This window comes from Mixophyes fleayi, chromosome 9 (genome assembly GCF_038048845.1).
Source record: "Mixophyes fleayi isolate aMixFle1 chromosome 9, aMixFle1.hap1, whole genome shotgun sequence".
In the NCBI taxonomy this organism is placed as follows: domain Eukaryota; kingdom Metazoa; phylum Chordata; class Amphibia; order Anura; family Limnodynastidae; genus Mixophyes; species Mixophyes fleayi.
In genome coordinates this window covers 106,314,533-106,338,546 of record NC_134410.1, presented here as the reverse complement: position 1 = coordinate 106,338,546, position 24,014 = coordinate 106,314,533, and the positions used below count along the sequence as shown (strand labels likewise).

The 24,014-nt window shown below is 39.9% G+C and overlaps 1 protein-coding gene and 1 long non-coding RNA gene across 3 annotated transcripts in view; both read right to left on the bottom strand.

Annotated features, from left to right (window-relative positions):
* Nucleotides 1–24,014, bottom strand: part of LOC142100912 (uncharacterized) — a 448,536-nt gene that overhangs the window by 237,621 nt on the left and 186,901 nt on the right. The gene's annotated exons all lie outside the window — the stretch shown is intronic.
* PBX3 (PBX homeobox 3) overlaps nt 1–24,014 on the bottom strand; it is a 189,774-nt gene that overhangs the window by 5,702 nt on the left and 160,058 nt on the right. The window contains exons 3-8 of one of the 2 annotated variants that reach the window (XM_075184811.1): nt 21,989–22,230; nt 18,286–18,476; nt 16,020–16,155; nt 8,405–8,570; nt 6,541–6,653; nt 5,580–5,669 (exon numbers count right to left, since the gene is read on the bottom strand). In XM_075184811.1, coding sequence (XP_075040912.1) covers nt 5,580–5,669; nt 6,541–6,653; nt 8,405–8,570; nt 16,020–16,155; nt 18,286–18,476; nt 21,989–22,230 — 938 coding nt within the window. The remainder of the gene's footprint in view (nt 1–5,579; nt 5,670–6,540; nt 6,654–8,404; nt 8,571–16,019; nt 16,156–18,285; nt 18,477–21,988; nt 22,231–24,014) is intronic. The other variant, XM_075184812.1, reaches the window with a different exon arrangement.

Here is a 24,014-nt window from a genome sequence, read left to right as displayed (position 1 = left end):
AGAGAGCGCCTTATCAAACCTCATCAGAAAAGATGGAATTCATGTCCGCTATAATGCTGCAGGCAATAACAGCTTCATATTTTATCATGTTGATAAGGATTTAGCAAACTCTCTGAAGCATTTTGGGATGTTTTAAATGAAAAAGGAACACTGTAACTAAAAGCTTCTTTCAGACATTTTCTGGTGGGTTATTATGAGTTATTTATAACCCCCCAAAAAGAACCCATTTGATATTTCAAATGCAAACGATTTGTGTATTTAATGATTGCCCAGGCTGCCTGCTTTCCCTACTCTCCCAGCTACAACACAACATTTTCAATCATTTGGGGAATCGTTAATATTGACTGACACTTGGAGGGAGGGAATACAATTCTAGTAGTTTACGTAGAGAGAGATATTCTGTGCTTGATTTTTACACGGCTGCCTGTACTCTGCTGCAGTCAGTTCGATTTTTGCCGAAAGAAAATATTTATTCAGCAGAGCAAAATCCGGATAGAGCATTATATTACTGTTATTTTACATGTTAATTATTTTTATGTTCGTTTTGTGGTAAAGCTGCATGGTACGGTATTTAAAACCCATTGAGTATGTCTGTGGATCTCTTTTAGTCTGATGCATTCTCCCAATGGCAAGTTGTACAAGAGACAGGCTACAGATGAAGATTGTAAATACATGCAAATAAGCAAACATTGGGCACACAGCCACTGCATACTTGAAAATGTAGTTTGACTTATCCATACTGGCAAACCAGTAACTTGAGGTTATGTTAAAAAAAAAACAGGGACTGCCTGTGGCTGTTGGCTGATGTACTCGGAGAGCTACAGGTTTCCTAAGCCAGTCTTACAACATTGGAATTAGCTGTATTTTGTTCTTAAGGGGAAATCCGCCCCATTCCAAAAGTAGGATTTTCTATTTATACTTTTTTATATCAATGTTAATAAAAAATATATTGACATATATCAGCATCATTTTTTTTATTTTTCTGTGTGTTTGTGTTTGCTAATATCAACGGGAGCTATCATAATGTTACATATAATGCTTGTCCTGCTAATTTGAAAGCAAACATTAACAATATACTTCAATGGTACAATGCGCCCAATGGCCAAATTGTTACAGTAACCGGTAGGATTTAGGTTACCAAACAAGAACAATAATAGAAAAATCTCTCAAATCTGGGAATGGGTCTGATTTTAATTCAGCAATTAATTGTTGACTTGTTTTTGTTTTGTTTTTTTGGAGGTGGAGGGGGGGGGGGTCTCTATTTGGTAAAATGTTTAAGCATTAAATTACTCTTCAGATGACAAGCAACCAGACCATGTCTAATATAACTGATCAGTTTGTTGGAACTCTTAGCACTAAGGTAGGGCAAGGTATAACAGTGCCATTTCCCAAGCAGATGACATTTACAAGTTCCTATTATATTATCTTCTGTTCCTTGTCTCCCACGATTAAAGGAGAACAACCTCTGTTACATTTTCAATGAAGAAAGCTTTCAAGGCTATTAGCAAGTGATCTTACAAAATGTCGGCTTTTCAGTGCTCTTTACAGTTTAGCAGAGAATAGCTGACTTCTGTGATACGAGATGGTATTTATAGACAGTGACAGCACACTGATACAGAACTATAAGGATAATAGAGGTTTTTAGCATATTTTGATGAGTACCATTAATATCCTCCTTAACTCCTCACATAGCGGGTCACTGACTGTGTGCACTAGGTCATAGTCTCACTATGGGATGTTGTGTCTTTGCACACATAGAGTGTGGCTTTTGTAAAGTCACATATCATTGAGGATTACGGGCAGGCTGGAAGTTTAAATATCAAGGTTTAATTGCTGACCTGAACCCATGTAAACTTGGAATTCTTCCCTTCCTTTGCAAGCGTTTGTAGAGTATTTCAGACAAGCATACAGGCATTATTTATATGCCTGGTGTGGGTTGATATAAAGCATATTAAGGGGAGATTGTACACCCACGATCAATGTATCTCGCTCAGACCTCTCTGGGCTACATGAGACACATAAATGCTATACATGCACTTTGTCCTTCTGCTTAACGGATTTGTTTAATAAATAAATGATAAAGGGCAGTTACACAAAAAAAATTGGCTAGTTGATGTAATAAGGAGGTGGGCCGGAGGGGCAAAGGTGCATCTGATGCATTGGACACATGATGCTTGCAAAACCAGCACAGAGGGTGGTAGAACAATGGCCAAATTGTTAATTCCATTGTTGTGTAATGCACACAATTTATAACACGGCACACTGCATACTCACTGGTGCTGAAACGGACACAGAAATACAACCCTCACAAATGAAAAGAATGTCTCAAAATTTGTTAGGCCACCTCCCCATTTGGTACAGTTATGTGTCCGCCATTGTTGCTTGGTCATCCAACAGGTGCACATTAGCACGAGTTTGCTATGCTTATGGGTCATTCAATCTGCCCATTCTTCTGCTTGCCAGTATGTAAAGGCAGGAGACCTGTACCAAATATTTTGGCTATTGTGGCTAAAATCAACTATCTCTAATCAAATAGCAAAAGAGAACCATGCTGCACCTGTAAGTCAGTCTCATTATGATTATGCTAGTTGTACCCCAAGCACACAAAGATAATGAGTATCATTCCTCCATGAAGTGTACTCTATGTTGCCCACATCATAACCGGCCAACAGAACACTTGTTTAGATGTTGTTTGTTTTAGACTTTGCTAATCTAATTGTTTGTATCTGCAGTCAGAATGTGACCAGTCAGTTCTTCTGTGTCCTCCGCTTGTGATATGCAAACTACAAGTATAACAATGCTGGGAAAAATATTGTCTTTTTGGATATAAATAATAATAATAAAATAGATGTTCAGTTAACAGTTATATTAAAATTCCCTCACTTTGACCTTGAATGTGTTTTTACACAGTAAAATGATTGCAGGTTATCTCCCTGTGCCCTGCTTTCCAATTTTCATGGATCTTTATAAAGTTACACCTCTAGCCAAGGGTAGGAACAGTTCTGGAGCCTGGAGATGATGGGGGCCCAGTGATAAAGTGATACCCATTACTCTTCTCTACTTAGATGTTGATCCAAATTCATAATCTGACATGTATGTGGTCATCGGTCCAAGTCACTAATTAGGTCCTGTAGTACATGTGTGTGTCCAAACTGGATATAGATCAGGTGACTCAATGCTTGGCCAGATCTGCTTGTGCATGGACACTTTTAAAGACTTGTTAAAGGTCCTAATCACAGTCTCAACATCTGTTACTTGCGACCTTGTCTCCTATAAGCAATGTAGCATAAATTACACTGTAATTGATGATGGGTAGGCATTTCTTCCCGATCATTTTATGCTTAAAACAACTGTGGTCACACAGATGTGATCAGACGATATTATACATGTAAGGAAGAAATCCTTGCACTGAAAACACGCTACAACATACAATTCGTAGCTTTATCAGTTGTGCTATGAAACAGCTGTCAGTGTGCCCAATGATACCATACACACAGGCCTTTTTTTTTAAATAAGATGTTTAGAAGTATATAGTGGCAGAACTCCCAGTATAGAAGTATATAGTGGCAGAACTCCCAGTATAGAAGTATATAGTGGCAGAACTCTCAGTATAGAAGTATACAGTGGCAGAACTACCAGTATAGAAGTATACAGTGGTAGAACTACCAGTATAGAAGTATATAGTGGTAGAACTACAAGTATAGAAGTATATAGTGGCAGAACTCCCAGTATAGAAGTGTATAGTGGCAGAACTCCCAGTATAGAAGTATATAGTGGTAGAACTACAACTATAGAAGTATATAGTTGCAGAACTCCCAGTATAGAAGTATATAGTGTCAGAACTACCAGTATAGAAGTTTATAGTGGTAGAACTCCCAGTATAGAAGTATATAGTGGCAGAACTCCCAGTATAGAAGTATATAGTGGCAGAACTCCCAGTATAGAAGTATATAGTGGCAGAACTCCCAGTATAGAAGTATACAGTGGTATAACTACCAGTATAGAAGTATATAGTGATAGAACTACAAGTATAGAAGTATATAGTGGTAGAACTACCAGTACAGAAGTATATAGTGGCAGAACTCCCAGTATAGAAGGATATAGTGGCAGAACTCCCAGTATAGAAGTATATAGTGGCAGAACTCCCAGTATAGAAGTATATAGTGGTAGAACTACCAGTATAGAAGTATATAGTGGTAGAACTACCAGTATAGAAGTATATAGTGGTAGAACTACAAGTATAGAAGTATATAGTGGTAGAACTACAAGTATAGAAGTATATAGTGGTAGAACTACCAGTATAGAAGTATATAGTGGTAGAACTACAAGTATAGAAGTGTATAGTGGTAGAACTCCCAGTATAGAAGTATATAGTGGTAGAACTCCCAGTATAGAAGTATATAGTGGTAGAACTACCAGTATAGAAGTATATAGTGGTAGAACTACCAGTATTGAAGTATATAGTGGTAGAACTACCAGTATTGAAGTATATAGTGGTAGAACTACAAGTATAGAAGTATATAGTGGCAGAACTCCCAGTATAGAAGTATATAGTGGTAGAACTACCAGTATAGAAGTATATAGTGGTAGAACTCCCAGTATAGAAGTATATAGTGGTAGAACTACCAGTACAGAAGTATATAGTGGCAGAACTCCCAGTATAGAAGTATATAGTGGTAGAACTACCAGTATTGAAGTATATAGTGGTAGAACTACAAGTATAGAAGTATATAGTGGTAGAACTACCAGTATAGAAGTATATAGTAGCAGAACTCCCAGTATAGAAGTATATAGTGGTAGAACTACCAGTATAGAAGTATATAGTGGTAGAACTCCCAGTATAGAAGTATATAGTGGTAGAACTATCAGTACAGAAGTATATAGTGGCAGAACTCCCAGTATAGAAGTATATAGTGGTAGAACTACCAGTATTGAAGTATATAGTGGTAGAACTACCAGTACAGAAGTATATAGTGGCAGAACTCCCAGTATAGAAGTATATAGTGGTAGAACTACCAGTATAGAAGTATATAGTGGTAGAACTCCCAGTATAGAAGTATATAGTGGTAGAACTACCAGTATAGAAGTATATAGTGGTAGAACTACCAGTATAGAAGTATATAGTGGTAGAACTACCAGTATAGAAGTATATAGTGGTAGAACTACCAGTATAGAAGTATATAGTGGTAGAACTACCAGTATAGAAGTATATAGTGGTAGAACTACCAGTATAGAAGTATATAGTGGCAGGTGCGGTGCACTGGGGCCCACTGCAATGGGGAACTAGCGGGCTGTGGGCCTCGGTTACCTTCTTCTTCCTTCTCTGAACCGGGGCCCACAGCCCGCTAGTTCCGTCTCTGGAAGTATATAAGAATTTTGAATTGAATAAATATTTTGTGGACTAGAGAACAAATATATTTCTGCTACATGGATTGATTCAGCACCAACACACAGATATATTATATAAATAGATGAAGCATGAAGACTTTCCTATACACTACATTGGCGATGAAGACTTCACCCCTCCTGACTCATGGGAATCGGCACATTACAGGTACACATGCATTACAGGTACTTACATTTAGGTGATGTGGACTGTACAGTGTATTCCCTCCCAAGGGATCACTGTATCCGCCCGTCTGATTGATAACATGACGAAGGGTATCCACCTGTGGGAGACAGGAAAGCACAATATTTGAACTTTATGTTCTAATGGTTCTACACAGCCCCCAAAGAAATTAATATTTACATGTGTATGCTCCCTGTCTTGTAATTACATTTCTACATATAGATATACTCCTACTGGCATAAGACAAAATCCCACACATTGAGTAAAAGCAAATGACTGAATGAACGCCATGATATCTTAAAGAACATCGTCGATATACCTGACAGCTTAACTTAAATTAAAAACATAGATATTTTTAAAAAATAGAGAAATTCAAGACACACATGTATACCGTCTAATGATAAAGAACAATGCCTTCCATAGAAAAAGAGGTGTCATCTAAATCCTCTCCATTTACTGGAGATGCCAGCTCTATACTATCTACAGATAGAGTAACGCAGCATTTACATCTATGGACAAGATCACATAACTTGATTGCACTTACAAAATCTGAAATTGCAGGTGTGGTTTTCAGCTTTATGAGGGAAGCGAGTGGTCTGTGGGTGAATGACAGCTCTTCAGAAATGTGCTAATGAAAACTGCTTTATCCAGATGATTGTTACAGAATAGGCTTTCATGCAGTAGTGCCTTGCTGTACTTTTATTACTCAGAACCAATTCATCTAACTAGCAAAACAAATTTAATAACAGGTTCTGGTGATGTTCCCCAAGAACTCTTTAATCCAACAAACCTCTCCCCCCCCCCCCCGAGCACTCAAGTCAGAGCCGAAGGCATTCACAAGAGTTACAAACGGCCTGGGAGACCATGGCCTAGATGGTGCCAATTGTATGCACACCGCTGGCTGGTGGTGTGTGCACTGGTGGTAGCTGTGGGAGGTGCGCTGAGGAATGACTCAGAGGCGTCTCTCCTACCTGTGACTGCACATTGGCTCCAACTTGGGCACCTTGGTAAGAATCCCCATTCAGACTCTGCATATTCATGTACATGTCGCCTGAATTTGGGACATTAAAAGAACCAGAAGAACCTAGGAAAGGAAAGAGCGAAGGAGCTGAATAAAAGCAAAGGATGCTTAAAAGAAAGGGTGAAGGATAAATAAAAAAGGGGGTTGAAAGGTTAGTAAACCTTAAGGAAACAGGTTGGATGTGTGAACTTCATTTCATACAGAGGTGTGTTGGACACCAAAATCTCCTTGTATTAGTTCATATCACTGCTCTGTGTGGTGGTGGTGGTGGGACTTTAACCACTGTATAACTTTAAGCCTGACTTTTTGATTGCCATCATTCCCCTTCTCATACCATTACCCTGTCCCTGCCCCATGCAGTCCTTTTCTTACTAACATGGTCAAACAAGTGAACAGGTCACAGCCTCATACAAGATCATCTCACGCATTTCCTGAAATACTATGTGCTGCTATCTGCTATAAACATTCCACTGATCTGATTGCTTACAGGTTGTTCTATCCCCACCCACTTCAAAACTGGAGACATCCAGAAGATCATGGGAGGAAGAATGATAACCAAAAAGTGCCCTGACACCAGTCACATGCACCTTGAAAAGTCTTCAAAATGTCTTTAATTACTAAGTAAAACACTGTATCTCTGACTTTATAGATATGCAGCATTCCATAGTAATTCTGCTGCAAAGTCGTGCCCTCAATAAGGGTCATGATGGTTGACCCTTGACATCAAATGACAAAAATCAGGCATATACTTGTAGTGTCACAGCAACACCTTCAGCAGCTAAAGGTTGCAACATTACCATAAGGACAAACCGTAAAATCTGTTACCAGAGAAGCCCCCATTATTGGTTCTAGATGTGGGATTAGCAAATATCTGCTAAAGCTCTTGCTAGATCTCCTTTACTATATGTTGCCACACTCACCTGTGTAATGATCCATTTGTGAGAAATTATTGACTGTAGAGGTGGGAGGGTGACTTCTACTTTCACTCATATAGAGTATTAATATGGCTACTAGACTGTGTCTGTGCGCTCCACTTATTCCTTCTAATGGGTATATCCAATGCCAATGTGATAATATAATGTTTTGTTTTTTTTAATACATCAATATATACATATAATAACAGATATAATACAGTCTTACTGTAAACATTGTTTTTTACCTCTGATTCTGTAACATTAAGAATTTATAGCTGAACCACCTTCAGTTCCAATTTCTGGCAAAGTGGCATTTGTGTTTGGTCACCCATAGTGAAATAATATTACAACAGTCCCTTTACAGTGTCAGTGTACACATTTCATTGTTGTTTAGAGATTAAAAAAAAACTAGTCACCAGGTTCTGTTGCCTTATACTGCTTTATTGCATACTGCCTTGTGCACTATTTAGCAAGCAAAAAAAGTTTGTGGGGACCCTGCTTGTGCAGAATATATGATAATCCACAGACCTCACACCAGGAGAATAGTATATTATTTACTCTCTCCTAGGTGAACAGGAGTAAGGAGGAACCAAGTTTATTGGTCTGGAAACCCTGGTGACCGTTTCTCTTTAAGGTTGGAAAAAAGGCTACAATGTCCTCAGAATGCTAAAAGATTGCAGTGTTAATTAGGGCTAATGTCACAAGGGCATTCTAGATCAATGTGTATTTTGACAGCTAAACTCTTTTTTATCAGACAGGGAGACTGCTTTCCCCTTCCACTGGTATGGGTGACTATGGGAACTACAGTTTTCTGGCTCTCCTCTACCACACTGCCGATCTCTGGATGCATTCAGCCTCCAATATATCTTTTTTTTTGTGAACACAGCGCTATGAACTCACCGGAATTTGGTGTCGTGGGGGAGCTGGTCTGGTTATTCTGCACAGCAGCTGCTACAGCATGGGCTGCGTTCACGGCTGTCTTGGCTGCATACAGGTTTGCCTCTTCCTGAAACTTGCCAATGTTTTTCTTGTACCTGATTCGCTTGTTCCCGAACCAGTTGGATACCTGTAGAGGGGGAGAGAGAATGTTTTAGCATTGCTCTGGTTTTAATATAGTTCCACTTCAAAATTGCATCAGTAACTCACAACGTTTTGTTACAGTAAATACTTTCTGAGAGTCACATAAACAATAAAAACACCATTAGCACAAAAAAAAATGTCATTCATATATGAAAAATGATCAAAACAGAAGACATTGGTCAGTTTTATACAGCATGAAAAATTAGAGATAAATGTGAAACATGTTATTGAAAAGGGGTGTCCATAAATTTGGCATGTGCTAGTGTGCAGGTGTTAGCAAACCATATTTTCAGATACCAAAAAAAGGACATAGAACATTATGCTTTTTACTAGTCATCTCCATCATGTAGTTATCTCCATCCCAATAGGCTTAAACTATTTTTGCTCATATATTCACTCATGGGAATACACTATAACATATTAGTAGACCTTACCACATGTATATTCCAATGAAATTAAAAGTGAATAAGTACCAATACCATAAAATGATTACATGCTTCCACCTGAACAGCATCCCCGGTATGTCCCTAGTGTGTCTATACAGTATAATAACCGGACCCCAAACAATTTGTCCAAGCTGTCTCCTCCTTCTTATTCTTTTACTCAAATGCGCTCAAACAAGACATTTTTTCTTTATAATGTTCCTAATAGGCTGCTGAGTCGAGTCTTGCCCGCCCCCACCCCCCCCTCCCCTTCCGGGCTAAAATCTGCTTTCCCTCCCCTTGACCCACCAGCAGACACCTATGTTTCAAGAGCCATCAAGCCGAAGTTGTTATGTGTCTGAATGTAATTTGATCAATGTTAAAGATAACTCAAGTTTTTTTTGGTGAATCTAGAGGCAAGAGAGGAAAAGATGAAGTGGGTGGGGCTTAAAGATGTGGCTTGAGTTGAAAGTGGGCAGAGCAATCATGCTATCAAGCCCCGCCTACCTCAGGCAATCGTCATCATGTTCCTGTCACTGGGTGTTTACTGGTGTGGGTGGTGCTGTGTGCATCATGGCTCCGCCCACCTTGTGTCAGGTAAGTGCTTTCTGATACTTGTAAAGTAGACATCTATGGTTGCAAGCTGGACTAGACTGTGTACTAATGGCCCATGCACATCATGGCATGTTCCTGCCACTAGGTGTTTATTGGTGTGGGTGGTGCTGTGTGCATCATGGCTCCGCCCACCTTGTGTCAGGTAAGTGCTTTCTGATACTTGTAAAGTAGACATCTATGGTTGCAAGCTGGACTAGACTGTGTACTAATGGCCCAAGCACATCATGGCATGTTCCTGCCACTAGGTGTTTATTGGTGTGGGTGGTGCTGTGTGCATCATGGCTCCGCCCACCTTGTGTTGGGTAAGTGCTTTCTGATACTTGTAAAGTAGACATGTATACTGGCCCATGCACATCAATGCTTTTTTTTCCTGCACCTTTTTTTCTCTTAAAAACTGATCAAAAAAGCAAATAATGTTCATCTGATGAAAGCAGTAACAATACAAATGAAATATCTTATTGTTGGTTCAGTATAGAGTTTACGGGGACAGAACTAAAAAAACATTTTCAATCCGTTTTAACATGTGGTTTAATTGCAAAAAATGCATTAAAAAAAAGTATAAACAAAAACACATGTAAAAATGTAAAGTATCACAGAACACGCAACAAAAACACAGTATTTCTTTAACAAAACAAACAATAACAGGTTAGAAAAAGATACAGTTTAATATGTTTTCTATAGTGTAAAAAAAAAAAAAAAACCCTGTGTGCAAATCCCCTTAAAATAAATGTTTCCATCTATACCACACAAATGTGCTCTACAACACCTTTCATTGTGACCCCGAGTTCATGCCTCATTCTTAGTGCTGTCCCTGGCCAATGCTTGGTGTTACATTTTATACATTCTGCTTACTGTTAACCTGCCAGCCAGCAGGGCAATAATACACTAATGAAGGCGGGCGGATAATTATTGTAAAAAAAAAAAATCAAATTACTGCTTTATTAACAGCTTTAGAAGTGAGCAAATCTCAAGCGTGTATAGAGGTGGGACAATTCACTAGTCTCAACAATAGCCATGTCTAATAAAGGCTTCCTTCCATCCCCCCATCTCCCCGTTACATTTTAATATCGCCGGAGCTTTGGGAGGCCTCGGGGTGCAGGATATTCTTGACGTGGTATAGAAATTCGTCCCAGCTTCTCCAATGCTTCTTAATCTTTAATATCAAGGCAATTAAAATTAATGACTGCCACTGTGGGCAGTGTTTCCCTGACATGCATTGTTTGATGGCATTACCTTGAGGTTAAACTAACGAGCAAGGTTTAATTGGAAGCAGTGAAAAGAGAACCTCTCATACGTTATGTTTAACCTGCATGAAAAGGACCAGTTAGTATTGGTGACTGGTTGAGATGTGCACAAAAATACACAACCATTTCAGATAAGCATCTGAAGAACAAGACTATTCATTTTACACTGCAAACGGCAATAGGACTACGCTGCACGGAGCTAGAGTTTAACATGGCAAATAAATACGTGAGATACAGAGAAGACTATTATAATAATGATGAACACAAAAACATCGGCAGGCTGGATGGTCTAATAGCTGACTTGTCTCACATTTTAAAGATGTGTGTGTTCTGTTACTGAGTGTCCAGAAGTTTATAGAGGTGGGTGCATGAGTCTAGGCTATAATGCAAAACTGTCCTTTCTTGATGTCAACACAAGAGTAAGGGTTAAATAGAAATCTAATACCCCCCTTATTGGTTATGGATTGGTCAATGGAACATGTCACCTTGACCGCATTAGACAGAAATGCAGAGTTTACCGCAACTTGGTTCAGGTGGTTGACCTTTAAAGAATCGGATACAAATAGTAGTTATTAAATTTAAATGCATTTATTTTGGTACCTTCTGGTGCGGTCAATAGACACTTCCTACCATAGTTTTCTCTAGGACAACAAGAGCACAGGACTATTCCCTCCCCATCCCTTCTTCTCTTCTTTTTGTCCCTCTTGTTAAATTTTTTTTTTGTTTGTTTTTTTACCCCCCCCCCTCCTTTATTTTCTTTTTCGGCTATTGTTCTATTGTTTGGTGTGTTTATTATACAATGTTTTTATGTATTTGATCCCAATGTCAATAGAATATTTTTTTTTATACAACAAAAAACAAGAGTGATGTTATGTTCTTTACCTTTTATTGTACTCTAAAACATACTAAAAACAATGTTGTTCCGGAATTTATAATGAATAAATGAAAAAAACAAATCACTGCTCTGTATATTCTTCACATTTTGGGCCAGAGAGAAACTAGCATTACTAACTGTCGATTTATATCCAGAATAATCATTCACGGGTATCAATGATATTTTGACCCTGTGACCTATTGGCCAGCATACAAGAAACCATCAGTTATTCAGTAAAGCAATGATGTTAATATCAATGCCTTTTTATTACCTGAAATAGACTTTACATTGACGTTACATGGATGACCAAGTTTTTAAATATAATATATATTGTTACAAAAAAGGTAATTTTTACAGGTTTAGCCCTAATTCAACAGATAAATCCACAAGGCCTATACCTGTAAAGCAAGCTTAATCCCATAAAACAATTGTTTACCGTTTTAGAGTCCTATGGTCTTTTGATATGTTCACTGGCACTGTAAAGGTTAAATAGCAGCACAAGATCTCCCAGAATCCCTCACTAAACAGCGCTGCAGGCAGACTGTCCTTGTCCTTTGCTTGCATGCTTCCAACAAAAAATATCTTTGCATGATATAAGAATAAACATCTTCTCTTTCTCTTGCTGTCGCCTAAAGTCAATTAATGAATCGGTTCTAATTGCAGATTCGTTTAAGAAGGGTTTTGTTTTGCTTATTTATCAAGCTAATTGCAGCTTTAACATGGCAAGAAAAAAAACGTCAATAAATTATTAGGTAAATGCTTCATCTCTCTGCAGTGGTGCAAAGTGTTTTATGTTGGAGAAACCCGCTTTATTTCTTGTGCTCGAGAGGTTTTAATGAGACAACTGTCTTGCACCTGTTTTTATAAAAGCCCCTACAGGCGCAAGACTTTGCCACTGGCACAACATGCAAAGCACTTAGCTGAGGATTTACATTATGGCTGCAAAGTTGCAAAGGTCATATCTGACAACTGTACCACTATCCTCTGCTTACAACACAGTGACACATATCTATCTCACAGTTTCAGTCCAGACTACAGACTGGACGCTGTACTGATAATAAATATTATATATATATATATATATATATATATATATATATATATATATATATATATATATATATGTGTATATATATTGTGCAAGAAAGGGGGAAAGGCGTTCATGTATAAAATTATGTGCTGGAACGGAATTTTTTCATTGCAGCACCAAATGGTTCAGTAAGGCAACAAAGCCCTGATAGAAAGCAGTGATGCCTACAGTTTTTTTTAAAGGAGATTTCAATCTAAAATAACGGGAGCAGCATCTCTGAAACCATCAGGGTGAGACCCTCACTTTTCGCTATTTAGAAGAAAGGGGGAATTTATAAAAATATAATTTTCGGTGTACTTCCATGCACCGGACGACACACTGTTGGTTTTAAATAGCCGTTGGATGGAAATGGCTAGAGTCATTCTTTATAAGGGATTTCCAGAAAGTGTAACACACTTCTATAAATACAAAGCAAAAACAAGAACCATAGGATAAAAAATGTAAGCCCCAAATTTACAGCAGTGATCAAATTGTGCCTGTCTTTTCAACCATGGTCCTGGGATGTATATATAGAATCAAGTTGGATGTATGAGCACTTGTATTATACAGAGGTGCATTTGATACCACAATCTTCCCACAACTAGGGCCTCATGTCACTAGTGGGCTGTTAGGGTACCTTGTTCCTTCCACTATCTAGCTCGCAGGCTGTGGCTCCCTGCATGCCTCTATTATCATCCTCAGACCAATGGCGCAACCGGGGGTGGGGGGGGGGGTTTCTAGTGCCTGGAAACCTCCCCTCCCAGCCTGGGACACTGTGTGCTTGAGGCCTCTCTATAAATCCTGTGTTTGCCCCTGCACACTTTATATAACCAAGGGCCGGGATTCATGTGACAATCACATTAGCGGACAGGTCACTGCCATGTACAAGATCAGCACACATCTACTGAAAACACCCTGTTCTGTCGTAAGCTTTCCTATGATCTGATTGGCCAACATTGGGGAACAAAACAGACGTGCAGGAGATGAAGACTGAAAACATTAGATCCTGTCAAACACACCTTACACAGACAGTGTAGTTGGAGTGCTGGAATGTAAAGCGGTATGGGAGTTTGTAATCCAACAAAGAAAACTGTCCCCTCTGCCGAGAGGTATATGTGGATACATGCTCATAGGATGGGTGATAAAACATGACAACATAACATAGAAGCTTCAATCAATAAAGGTCATCACAGTCTTGTGTTTCCACACACTAAGTGACTTTAGAAATAGCATCAATGGGAAGCTCACTAAAGATTACTGCTGGCAACGACCTGCTACAAACTGAAGATTTCTCTACTATAGCAGAACATTCAAGGGATGGTTCAATGCTCTGCACTGTGCTGCAGAGTGCCTCTGGAATGGTCGCAAGGGCACTCCACCTTGATCCAACATCGCAGATTTTTCTTTGCACCCCGCAAATCTACAATGTACCATAGTACCCAGAAATGAGCACAGCCGAACACTGTGGTGAAATTCAGTGGCTCATCGCTGAGAAGTGAATTAGCCCCTTAGGGGTATATTTACTATAGTGCGGGTTTGAAAAAGTGTAGATGTTGCCTATAGCAACCAATCAGATTCTAGTTGTCATTTTGTAGAATGCACTAAATAAATGATAACTACAATCTGATTGGTTGCTATAGGCAACCTCTCCACTTTTTCAAACCTGCAGTTTAGTAAATATACCCCCTAGTGTGAACTCTAATAATGGTTTATTTAACAATACATCGCAATACCAAATGTTCGATGTAACCCACAGCCAAAATAGCACCAATGAGCTGCAACCCATCAGACCAGGGGTAGACTAAGCTGGGGGGCACGGGGGGCATCTACCCCCTGGGCCGGTCCCATAGTGGGCTACCTTGGGCTGGGTCACTGGGCCACCTGCTTTTTTTTCCCCTTTAAAATATTCCTAATAGGCTGCTAAGACGAGTCTTGCCCCCACGGGCAAACATTGCCCAGCCCTCCCCTGCATCAGACTCAACAAAGCTAATATGACTATTTGTCATTGGATCAATGTACTCATGTTTGTCATGAAACCTTGATGGGTCATGTGTCCGGGAAATATCTTAGAAATATGAAATGTTAAGTTTTCCTTGGAAAAAAAGAAGGAAATTCACTAGTAATGTTTCCTAGTGCAAAGTGTATATTGTTCTAAAAACATTTATACCAAATATTTAATTATGTTTCTAAGTTTAAGCCTTATATTCTCATTTCCTAGGCTTATATTCTCATTTCCTAGGCCAGTAAACCTATTTATGTGTTGGTATTTTATATAGATCTTTATGAAAATACATTTCACTGGCTCTCAGTAGTATCTGTTCTTCAAATGTATCATTCATATTAGTATTTCATGTTTTTTGTCAATGTGTAGTAAGCAATGTTATACATCACTGTATATATATTCTTTTTACAAACAATAGTAATTAAAGGTCTATTCTACTGCTAGAGTATTAGGTGGAAAAAGAAGATGCTATGCAGCATGAATATGCTAATCTTATGGAATCTGTCCTTATTTAGCTCTAGGAAAAATATTGTCATTGTGTCAGTATAACCCAATGTGTCATTTCAACACATACTTATAATCCATGTAGAAAATCTCCTAGGGTTAAAAGGATGCAAGATTAAAATCAAGCATTGCAAATAGACCCCTATAAGTGGGATTTGGAAATGAGCAGCCGCAACGGCCTGTAGAAATCTGGCATATGCCAGGCACACTCCTGGAAATGTCACATCTGACATATGAGAAATGACAGGACCCATATATAGAGGGGCACGCATTGGCAGAGAACCATTGCAGGACTGGGTACCGTGGCATTTCAAAATCTCTGTCCTTTATGTTTACTGAAGTTCAGCTCCCAGAGCACAGCTATATTGTAGATGGCCACCTCTGAAATGGGAACCTGAAACTCCGGCCGAACAAAAGCTCTAATGACAGGAAGGAACAATTCTATTGTCTTAACCCAATTAAATGCATGATGCACAGGGGTATATTAATTCTAATTAGTCGTAAGTCATTAATTACATGTAATTATAGTAATTACAATTAGTTGTAATTAATGAATTGCACTTACTTTAACTCTGTCACTCCTGGGATCGTCTATAGATGCTGGAAATCATAAAGACGACTGCACACATGTTCACAATCCTCTGCAGTATTTAAAGTACAGCGAGAAGTAGGAGCAGGACCTGCTCAGGGCTGTCACCCACTCACCTGTGACACTGTAATACTGCATTTCTTTGCCAGCTCCTCTTTGGCTTCCTCGCTTGGGTAGGGGTTGCTGAGGTGGGAGTAGAAATACTCGTTTAGGATTTCTGTGGCCTGTTTACTGAAGTTGCGTCTTTTTCTCCTGGAACACAAAAAAAATGATTGCAGCCATTAAGGGTGGAAAGGACTATATATATGTCTTCAGTGGTGGAAGCGGGGTGTATACGGTGATATGTCATAGCGCCACTTCTCCTACTGCCTTCATTGTAAAACTATTCACTTCTGTTTTCATACTGCAACTTCTAAATTTCCACTTTGACTACTGTGTGTCTCCTTATATATAATTGACTAGTCAATAATAAAATAAATAGATGTTACATTGACTAATGAACTCCACTTTAAGAGCGTCACAAATCAGAGATCCGCAAACTGCTGTCTTTCAAATGCCGGCTGACTTTTTCTGGCAAATCACAATGCTTTATTCACTGTTCGTTTTGTAGTGTTACAATTATTTGTTTATATGGAGTCACACAATTCTGCAGTGTCATACTGGGGAAATGCAAAGTCAAAGAGGGACTACAGGCAAAATACAGAACAGTCAAGAAGCATCAAGAAGTGAAAGAAAAGCAAAAAATGAAGCATAATATTGTACAGAAGACGTAATATGTAATGTATATAACAAACAAGTGTCATACAGAATATTTAAGAGACATGATCCATGGACACACAATGGGTGAGATAGGAGGGGGCGAGAAGACAATACAAAAGGGGTCTTGTTCGCGAGAGCTTACAATCTAATGTGGTAATAGTACTGCAATATACGTCTTATATATTCCATGCGTCGTGACAATCTCCTGACTGCTGTAAAGAACTGTCCTTGTCCTAAGGAGCTTTTTCTTCTTGTAAGTTTCAGCTTTGATGAGATTGTCTACGGATGGCAGGATTGAGTTCCCAGCACAGATGGGTCCACACTCAGACTGTTATACATGTTTCATAGGATTCAGACAACCTCCCTGTGGGATGCCTTGAAATGTGCAGGCCTCGAGGCTACTGTGCCATAAGGCATCCGGCAAACTGCCTGCCTGGGGCAGCTAGGATCTCATTGCTCTCATATTCTCTGTTCTACTTACGTTCCTATCCTTCAGCACTTTTAGCTGTTACACTTGTAATGCTATGTTCAGTGAAGAGTTAACGCACTTCAAGGAACTCAGGAACTTCCCATGTTATGCTTCGGTTGCTAAGTTAAGCAATTCACACAGCTGGAACGTTTTCTGTGTAATTTTTATGTTATTTACTCAAGTGTTGGAACCGTAAGTGATAAATTGCTACAGTTTTAGCTCCCAACTTTCCCTGACACTTGGTAGGCTTGTAATCACTGATGTATCCAACATGTACATGGCTGTCATGTTAGGGGAGCTCCACAAAGTCTGCTACTTTGGTGTTCTTAAAATCCCAGAACACTGCTCCAGCCATTTGAGAATGTTAAGATTTCTGCATTAATATAGCATTACAATCTTTAAACATTGTATTAGAATGCTACGTTGGTGGATTATAATGATAACATGCTACAGAATACTATGTTGGTGGATTATAATCATAACATGCTAAAGAATACTATGCATGAGAAATCGCCTTTCAGTTGTACATCTATCCTGTAATACCAGTTGAAAGTAACAATGTATTAGGTTGCAAAACCTAGGAACGCTGCATTGTGGGCAGCACAGTGGCTCAGTGGTTAGCACTTCTGCCTAACAGCACTGGGGTCATGAGTTAGATTCCTGACCATGGTCTTATCTGTGTGGAGTTTGTATGTTCTCCCTGTGTTTGTGTGGGTTTCCTCCCACAGTGCAAAAATATACTTGTAGATTAATTGGTTGCTATTAAATTGACCTTAATCTCTCTAGGTCTGTGTGTGTGTGTGTGTGTGTGTGTGTTAGGGAATTTAGACTGTAAGCTCCAATGGGGCAGGGACTGATGTGAGTGAGTTCTCTGTACAGTGCTGCGGAATTAGTGCTGTGGAATTAGTGCTGCTATATAAATAAATGATGATGATGATGCATTAACAATGACTGTAGGGGACAGAAAGATAAGAAAGTGAGAGTCAGAATTATAGCTAAATATTTAAGAGCTTGAATTGCAGTAAGTGAACTTCCAATCGTTACACCCTGCAAATTTGTATTATTCCATAAAGCACCATAGCCGTGAACTATTTCAGGACACTGGTTTATATTGAAGAAGATAAGCTACTGACATATACCAGGCTCACACTGACCTGGCATCTAGAAACCTCGACCTCAAGATCATCACAGCTTCACACGTGCTTTGTTTCAGCTGCATTTGGATGGAGCTGAACTTCCTGTGGATAATGCCCACCATCCTCTCAATCTCTTTAGGGGAGATGGGACGCGTCCGGCTCTGCTCTCTCAGGAGGTTCATCACGTGGGTCGTAAATTCATTGCACGCCTAGGATTAATAAAAGAAAGCATAGGAGGTCAGCGCTAGTCAGCGTGTTCTTATTAGTCTTGCTGAATATCAGAGAATGATGATGAACATTCATTGCATTAGAATACATAAAGAGAAGGGAGGAATAATACACCCAGCGTTAACAGAGGACGGTGGAAACAAAGCAGGGCGGAAGAATAGAGATTGCCTACACGAGAAGGCAGCTTGTATATTGTACTACAATACGGGGTATGGTACCCTGCTCCTTTACACTGCAGTCAAAATGACCTAGCTGACCCTTTGGCACAGTACTACAACCTGTTTAATGCTCTGTGCAACTTCACAATGAGTCAGTAAATGCTGCATTATATTCACAACTGAAGGGAAACTAAGCACACTAAAATGAGCGTCACGGGAAACTGGGATGCAGTCTTTCTTCAATGGACTGTAAATAATGGGCAAGGTTTACAGCTAGATATCAATGGTTTATAACAGGTTAGCAAAAATCAGCAATGTTCTACTTACTGTAATAATCGGAAATGCGCACAGACGGACGCCACGCAAGGTTCCAACAACGGAACTTTGCGTTGCATTGAATTCTCCCCCTAATGGACCAATTCAATTCGGCCGCGTTATTCTAGGAATAACGCGCCCTGCACACTATTACCGTTACTATGGTAAAAGTGGGCAGTATAACCGTGAGTACGGTAATTTTAACGCTGATTTTTGCTCGCAGCCCTGAGCAAAAATCCAGGTTAAAACTACCATATCAATGGTAATACAATTAGCGCCGCGTTATTCCTACACTAAACTGGCCGAATTGAATTCCCCCTAATAGTCCAAAGAAAACGTGATCTATAGAAATGATCTCCCCAAAAAAAAGAGGTGCCAAAATTAGTAGGTTCCTGGGATTTTCCCAGCACCGATTTATCTTTCAGTACCACAATAAACGGAAGATTGCTGGATACTATGTGACCGATAATTCAAAAATACAGGTACTTTAATAATAAATACACCATAACTAAAAATAGATAAATAACTCGGCAGTAAAATAAACCCAACAGTATATATATATATATATATATATATATATATATATATATATATATATAAAAATGCATTTTCGAAGCTGCAGGTGAAACATGAGAAAATGTTGATACTTTTACAGTAAGTAATAAACGGCTACCGAATGTTACAAAACCGCAGGAAAAAAAACATTTTATTATTACATAAATACTAAAAATCAATAGGGTACAAGTATGAACGATGATTACTATATTAGTATTTGTTGTCAGAGATAGAATTTTGAAAGTGAAATGTTTTGCGAGTTGAGCTGGGAATAAGAGGGGATTTATCTCCTCAAACGTTCGCTGCGCGTATCTCAACTTATTAAGGGAAGCCATGTATGAACTGAAAGGCTGATTAGCAATTTGGCACGGGCCCAGGGTTTGTGGGATTCACCCAGCATCCCTTTAAAGCACTAGTTCATACAAGATTAATTAGAACATCTCATTTATGGAGTACGCACTCTAGCTCATTACTCTAAGTAAAATTTGTTAAGTATTTACATTTAGATAATTAAAAACCGGGTACACCCTTAAGAAGGATGCAATGCACTTCTGCTAAAGTGATTTCTTTACTGTTGTTCCATTTAAGACGGTGTTGGAGTGGGGAATAAAGGGGCTATTTTTAGTAGAGTTATTTAGTGACTCTACAGTCAGCATTACACCCCTATGTCTGTATGTAGAAGTACATATATGTGTATGGTACACTGACATATTTATAACACATCGCTCAACTTCAAAGTGCAAAATGCTGCTATTTGCATTTCATGAGTATGCTAATAAGATAAACACCTAATTCTTTGCTGAGGAACTAAGCACTTCAAGTATTTTGGGATTTGTTATTTAGATATATGGGTTCATGCTTATCATGTGCTTCAGATGTCTGAATAAGGATATACACATGGGCAATGAACAACGACGCTTGTTGAAGAGTCGGGGATTTGCATTAGGGGATCTTTGAGCAGTGTTCATTAATGCACCTCAAGGCTGCGCCATACTGGGCCGGTGCTATCATTAGATGTGACTAGGTGGTTGCCTAGGGCGCCAATGGTTAGGAGATGCCTAAAACACTGAATGGCTGCATAATGTCACTCATGCAGTCAGGGGAGGGCTGGAAAATTTCAGCCGGGCGGGCAAGACTCAACTCAGCAGCCTATTTTAAAGGAAACAAATGCAGGTGGCCCAGCCCAAGGTAGCCCACCATGGGACTCCACGCTGGGGGTGTGGCGCTTGGCTATGATGTTACAGCCAAGCGCCATGCTTCCAGTCTGAGAAGCCAATGATGCCGTCCCCACCTTTCGCCTGCTAAGGTAAGAAACAGAGGGGGTGGAGGTGCTGCTTCGAACTGGAGGAGCCCCCAGGGTGTGCACCGGCCCTGGCACCATAGTGTCACTAAACGAGCATTCCAAAAGAACCCCATTATACTTTACCCTTAGGACCTGGCATTAGAGCATTCACCTGTCTCTGTTGAAGCACTCTAAAAATGCCTTGAGGGCTTGATTTTAATACTTATATATACAAGCCCTCTGATTTACCTGCAAATTAATAAAATGGGGGATTGACCTATCTGGTTAACCATGCTGTTGTTCTTTTTAATGTACCTAATCTAACTGGCATACCCAGTGATGTTCTGGAATCCCTGCAACTTCTCAATTTAGGGTGAACTCAGGAGAGATCAATGACTGCAAGAGCCAAATGTTCATCTGCACTGGGACCCTCATCGCACTTCTATCTTCAGCAAAAAAACTAGTTGAGTGGAAAGTCAGCTTTCAAGCTGCCATCTGACTTACAGCAGCTGTGGATAATGTATAGGGCCACGTGGTACAAGCATTATTTGTACAGAGCTGTATACAGTGAGCATTTTGTTCACTGGAGAGACAATTAGGGCTTAAAAATTAAGGTATAGGGTGAGGTGACCTTCAGCTATCCACATTTAGAAAACCTACCCAAGCATTTTGGAAGAGGAAGTGAAGCTAGAGCACTGAAGGTTCTCTGACAGTACTATATTGGTTCTATTTGCGTTAACTTGCATATGATCCCAGAGCCTGATTAAGGGTTCAGGACACCCTAGGCAAATATGCTCGTAGCACCTCCTTCTACGCAATCTTTTAGTTTTCATTAAAATCAGAAGTGTATAGCAAACCGGAAGCATGAACAAGAGCTACAGAAGAGGGTGAAGGCATGAAGGTGGAGGGGCTGTCATGCCTGCATTTGTCGCCATCTTTGTCTCTCCTACTCACTTATCCTCAAGCGCCCACCTGAAGATGACTCAATGTCTTGCATTCTAGGCTGCATAATCAGGCCCTGTGCGATCCAAGTGGTCTAAGACTTGATAGTTTTACATTTGTTCACACCTAATATATGTTCTCAGAATTCTCTGCCTGCACATGTCCTTATTCTGTTCTTATTAATTATAATTAATTAAAAGGAGACGCCAAAATACTGTGGCTGTATGTCTGATTGCAATACCTGTTCATACTTCTCCAATTCTGTGTGGTAAATCTGCCGGATCTGGCTGAGTTTGGCTCTGTAGTCGGAATGTTCTATTGAGTTATCTGAGGTTCCGCCTGATGCAGCCGCTGCAGCTGCCGCTGCCGCAGCTCCGCCTCCTTTCTCAGGCCCCGATACGCCTTCAGCCAGCAACATGTTGTCCAGTCTCATAAGCTGTGGATCTGGGGGATCTTCCTCCTGTGCGCCTCGGATGCTGAGACCTTTTGATTAAACAAAGGACAAGATTGCTGTGAGTAGAACATTTAAAGTTCAACTGGAGACAAATAAATAAAACACTTATTTTACAACTCCATGGAAGATGCATCCAATCATGTCTTGGAAAGTGATGTATCATACATTCCTGCTAGCAGGGTTATAACTCAATTCAGTGACTTCAGACTACAGTCACTGCAGAAGCTAGTGAAGAACTAAAGCAAAATAATAATAATCTCATATAATGGGGCTGCTCTGGCAACAATGAGTGGAAAATAAGCAAAACACACTATAGTACTACACAGCACAACATTTGTTGTGTTAAGTTCTTATAAATACAAGCTACATGTACATGACTTCTTCATTTGGAAAATAAAATATAGAGGGTTATATAGTATTGACCATAAACAGGGTACACAAAGGGAATTAGCCTTGAAACAATAGCAAATGCTATGGGCCCTGGCAGAGAAAGGGGCCCACTTCCCCAACTCCCTATCAAAGCTGCAATTTCTTTTGTGTGTATGTGTTGGGGGTTGGGGGCTTGTTGCAGCGGCAGACTGGGCTGCCCATTACTCTGCCCAGCCATACTCCTCATGAAATCAGTGAAGTCCCTCCTCAGTGCTCCCTTACCAGGTGAGCAAATCAAGAGGCGCATACGGACAGGGGGCATGACCAAGAGTGGACAGAGTGTTCACCAGTGCAGAGCATACTGCAGGCCACCAGCACCTCTTAAAGGATGTATCACTCACTGCTGTCTGCCCTGACTTCCCAGAGACAGGCAGTGGTGAGTAAAGTCAAGCAGGTGGGAGGGGTGGGCACAATACAAGAGGGTGGAAGGGGGCATAATATAAGCAGGGAATGGGAGCATAATATAAACTATGGGGCAAAGTTAAACATAATACAACAGAGAGAAGGGGAAATATAAATGGGGAAAGGGAGCAAAATACTTATGGAGTGCAGGTGGGCATAATACAAGTGGGTAAGGATCAAAAAATCCGCAGAGGGGGGTACCATGCTGTGCCAGCTGGCATCTCTAACATGTGACAGGCTGGCAGTAGATGGTGAGGTAGGGAAGCGGGGTACATGCTCCACTCCAAGTCTGGGAAGTAACTGAAAAAAAGTGTGTCCTGTGGCACTGGGAGCAGTATCTAAGCAGAAGGGCCTATTTATGGCGGTGGGACAATAACCGAGTGTTGTGAGTCAGACAGTATATTTGGGTAATGACGTAGAAGGTGGTTATTGTACAAGATGATATAGGGGTAATGATTATAATGGAAGACAGGACGGTGATATGAGGGTACGTGAACCTGCTAATGAAGCAACAAGAGGATGGTAATGGGACATAAAAGGTGGCATTTGGCACCCCCACCCCATTGGGGGTGAGCTGCAACGAGCAGTGTCCATCTCTAGAAGCCTGGAGAGCCTCTTCAAAATGTTGCTAAGTGGTCCAAAAAGTTCTTCTTACAACCCTGCTACAGTGCTCACAACGGGGGAAATTTATTAATGTGTCCACAGAACACTGCAAATTAAGAGCTGCTGAACATCTATGGGCAAAAATGTGAAACATTTATTACGAAAATATGTACATAAACTGTACTGACAGTATTTTTTAAATGTTTGACAGATGTCACTATTTGCTGGTTCTATGCGTAGGACAAGCTGCAGTATTTTTGGGGGCAAGTAATAGTTCCTGAATTTTGTACAGGGGGTCCTGATGACAAGCCCCGCCCCATTCGGCTAAATATCTATTATAAATATGCTGTTTGTTCTATGCTTTCTCAAGAACCATTAT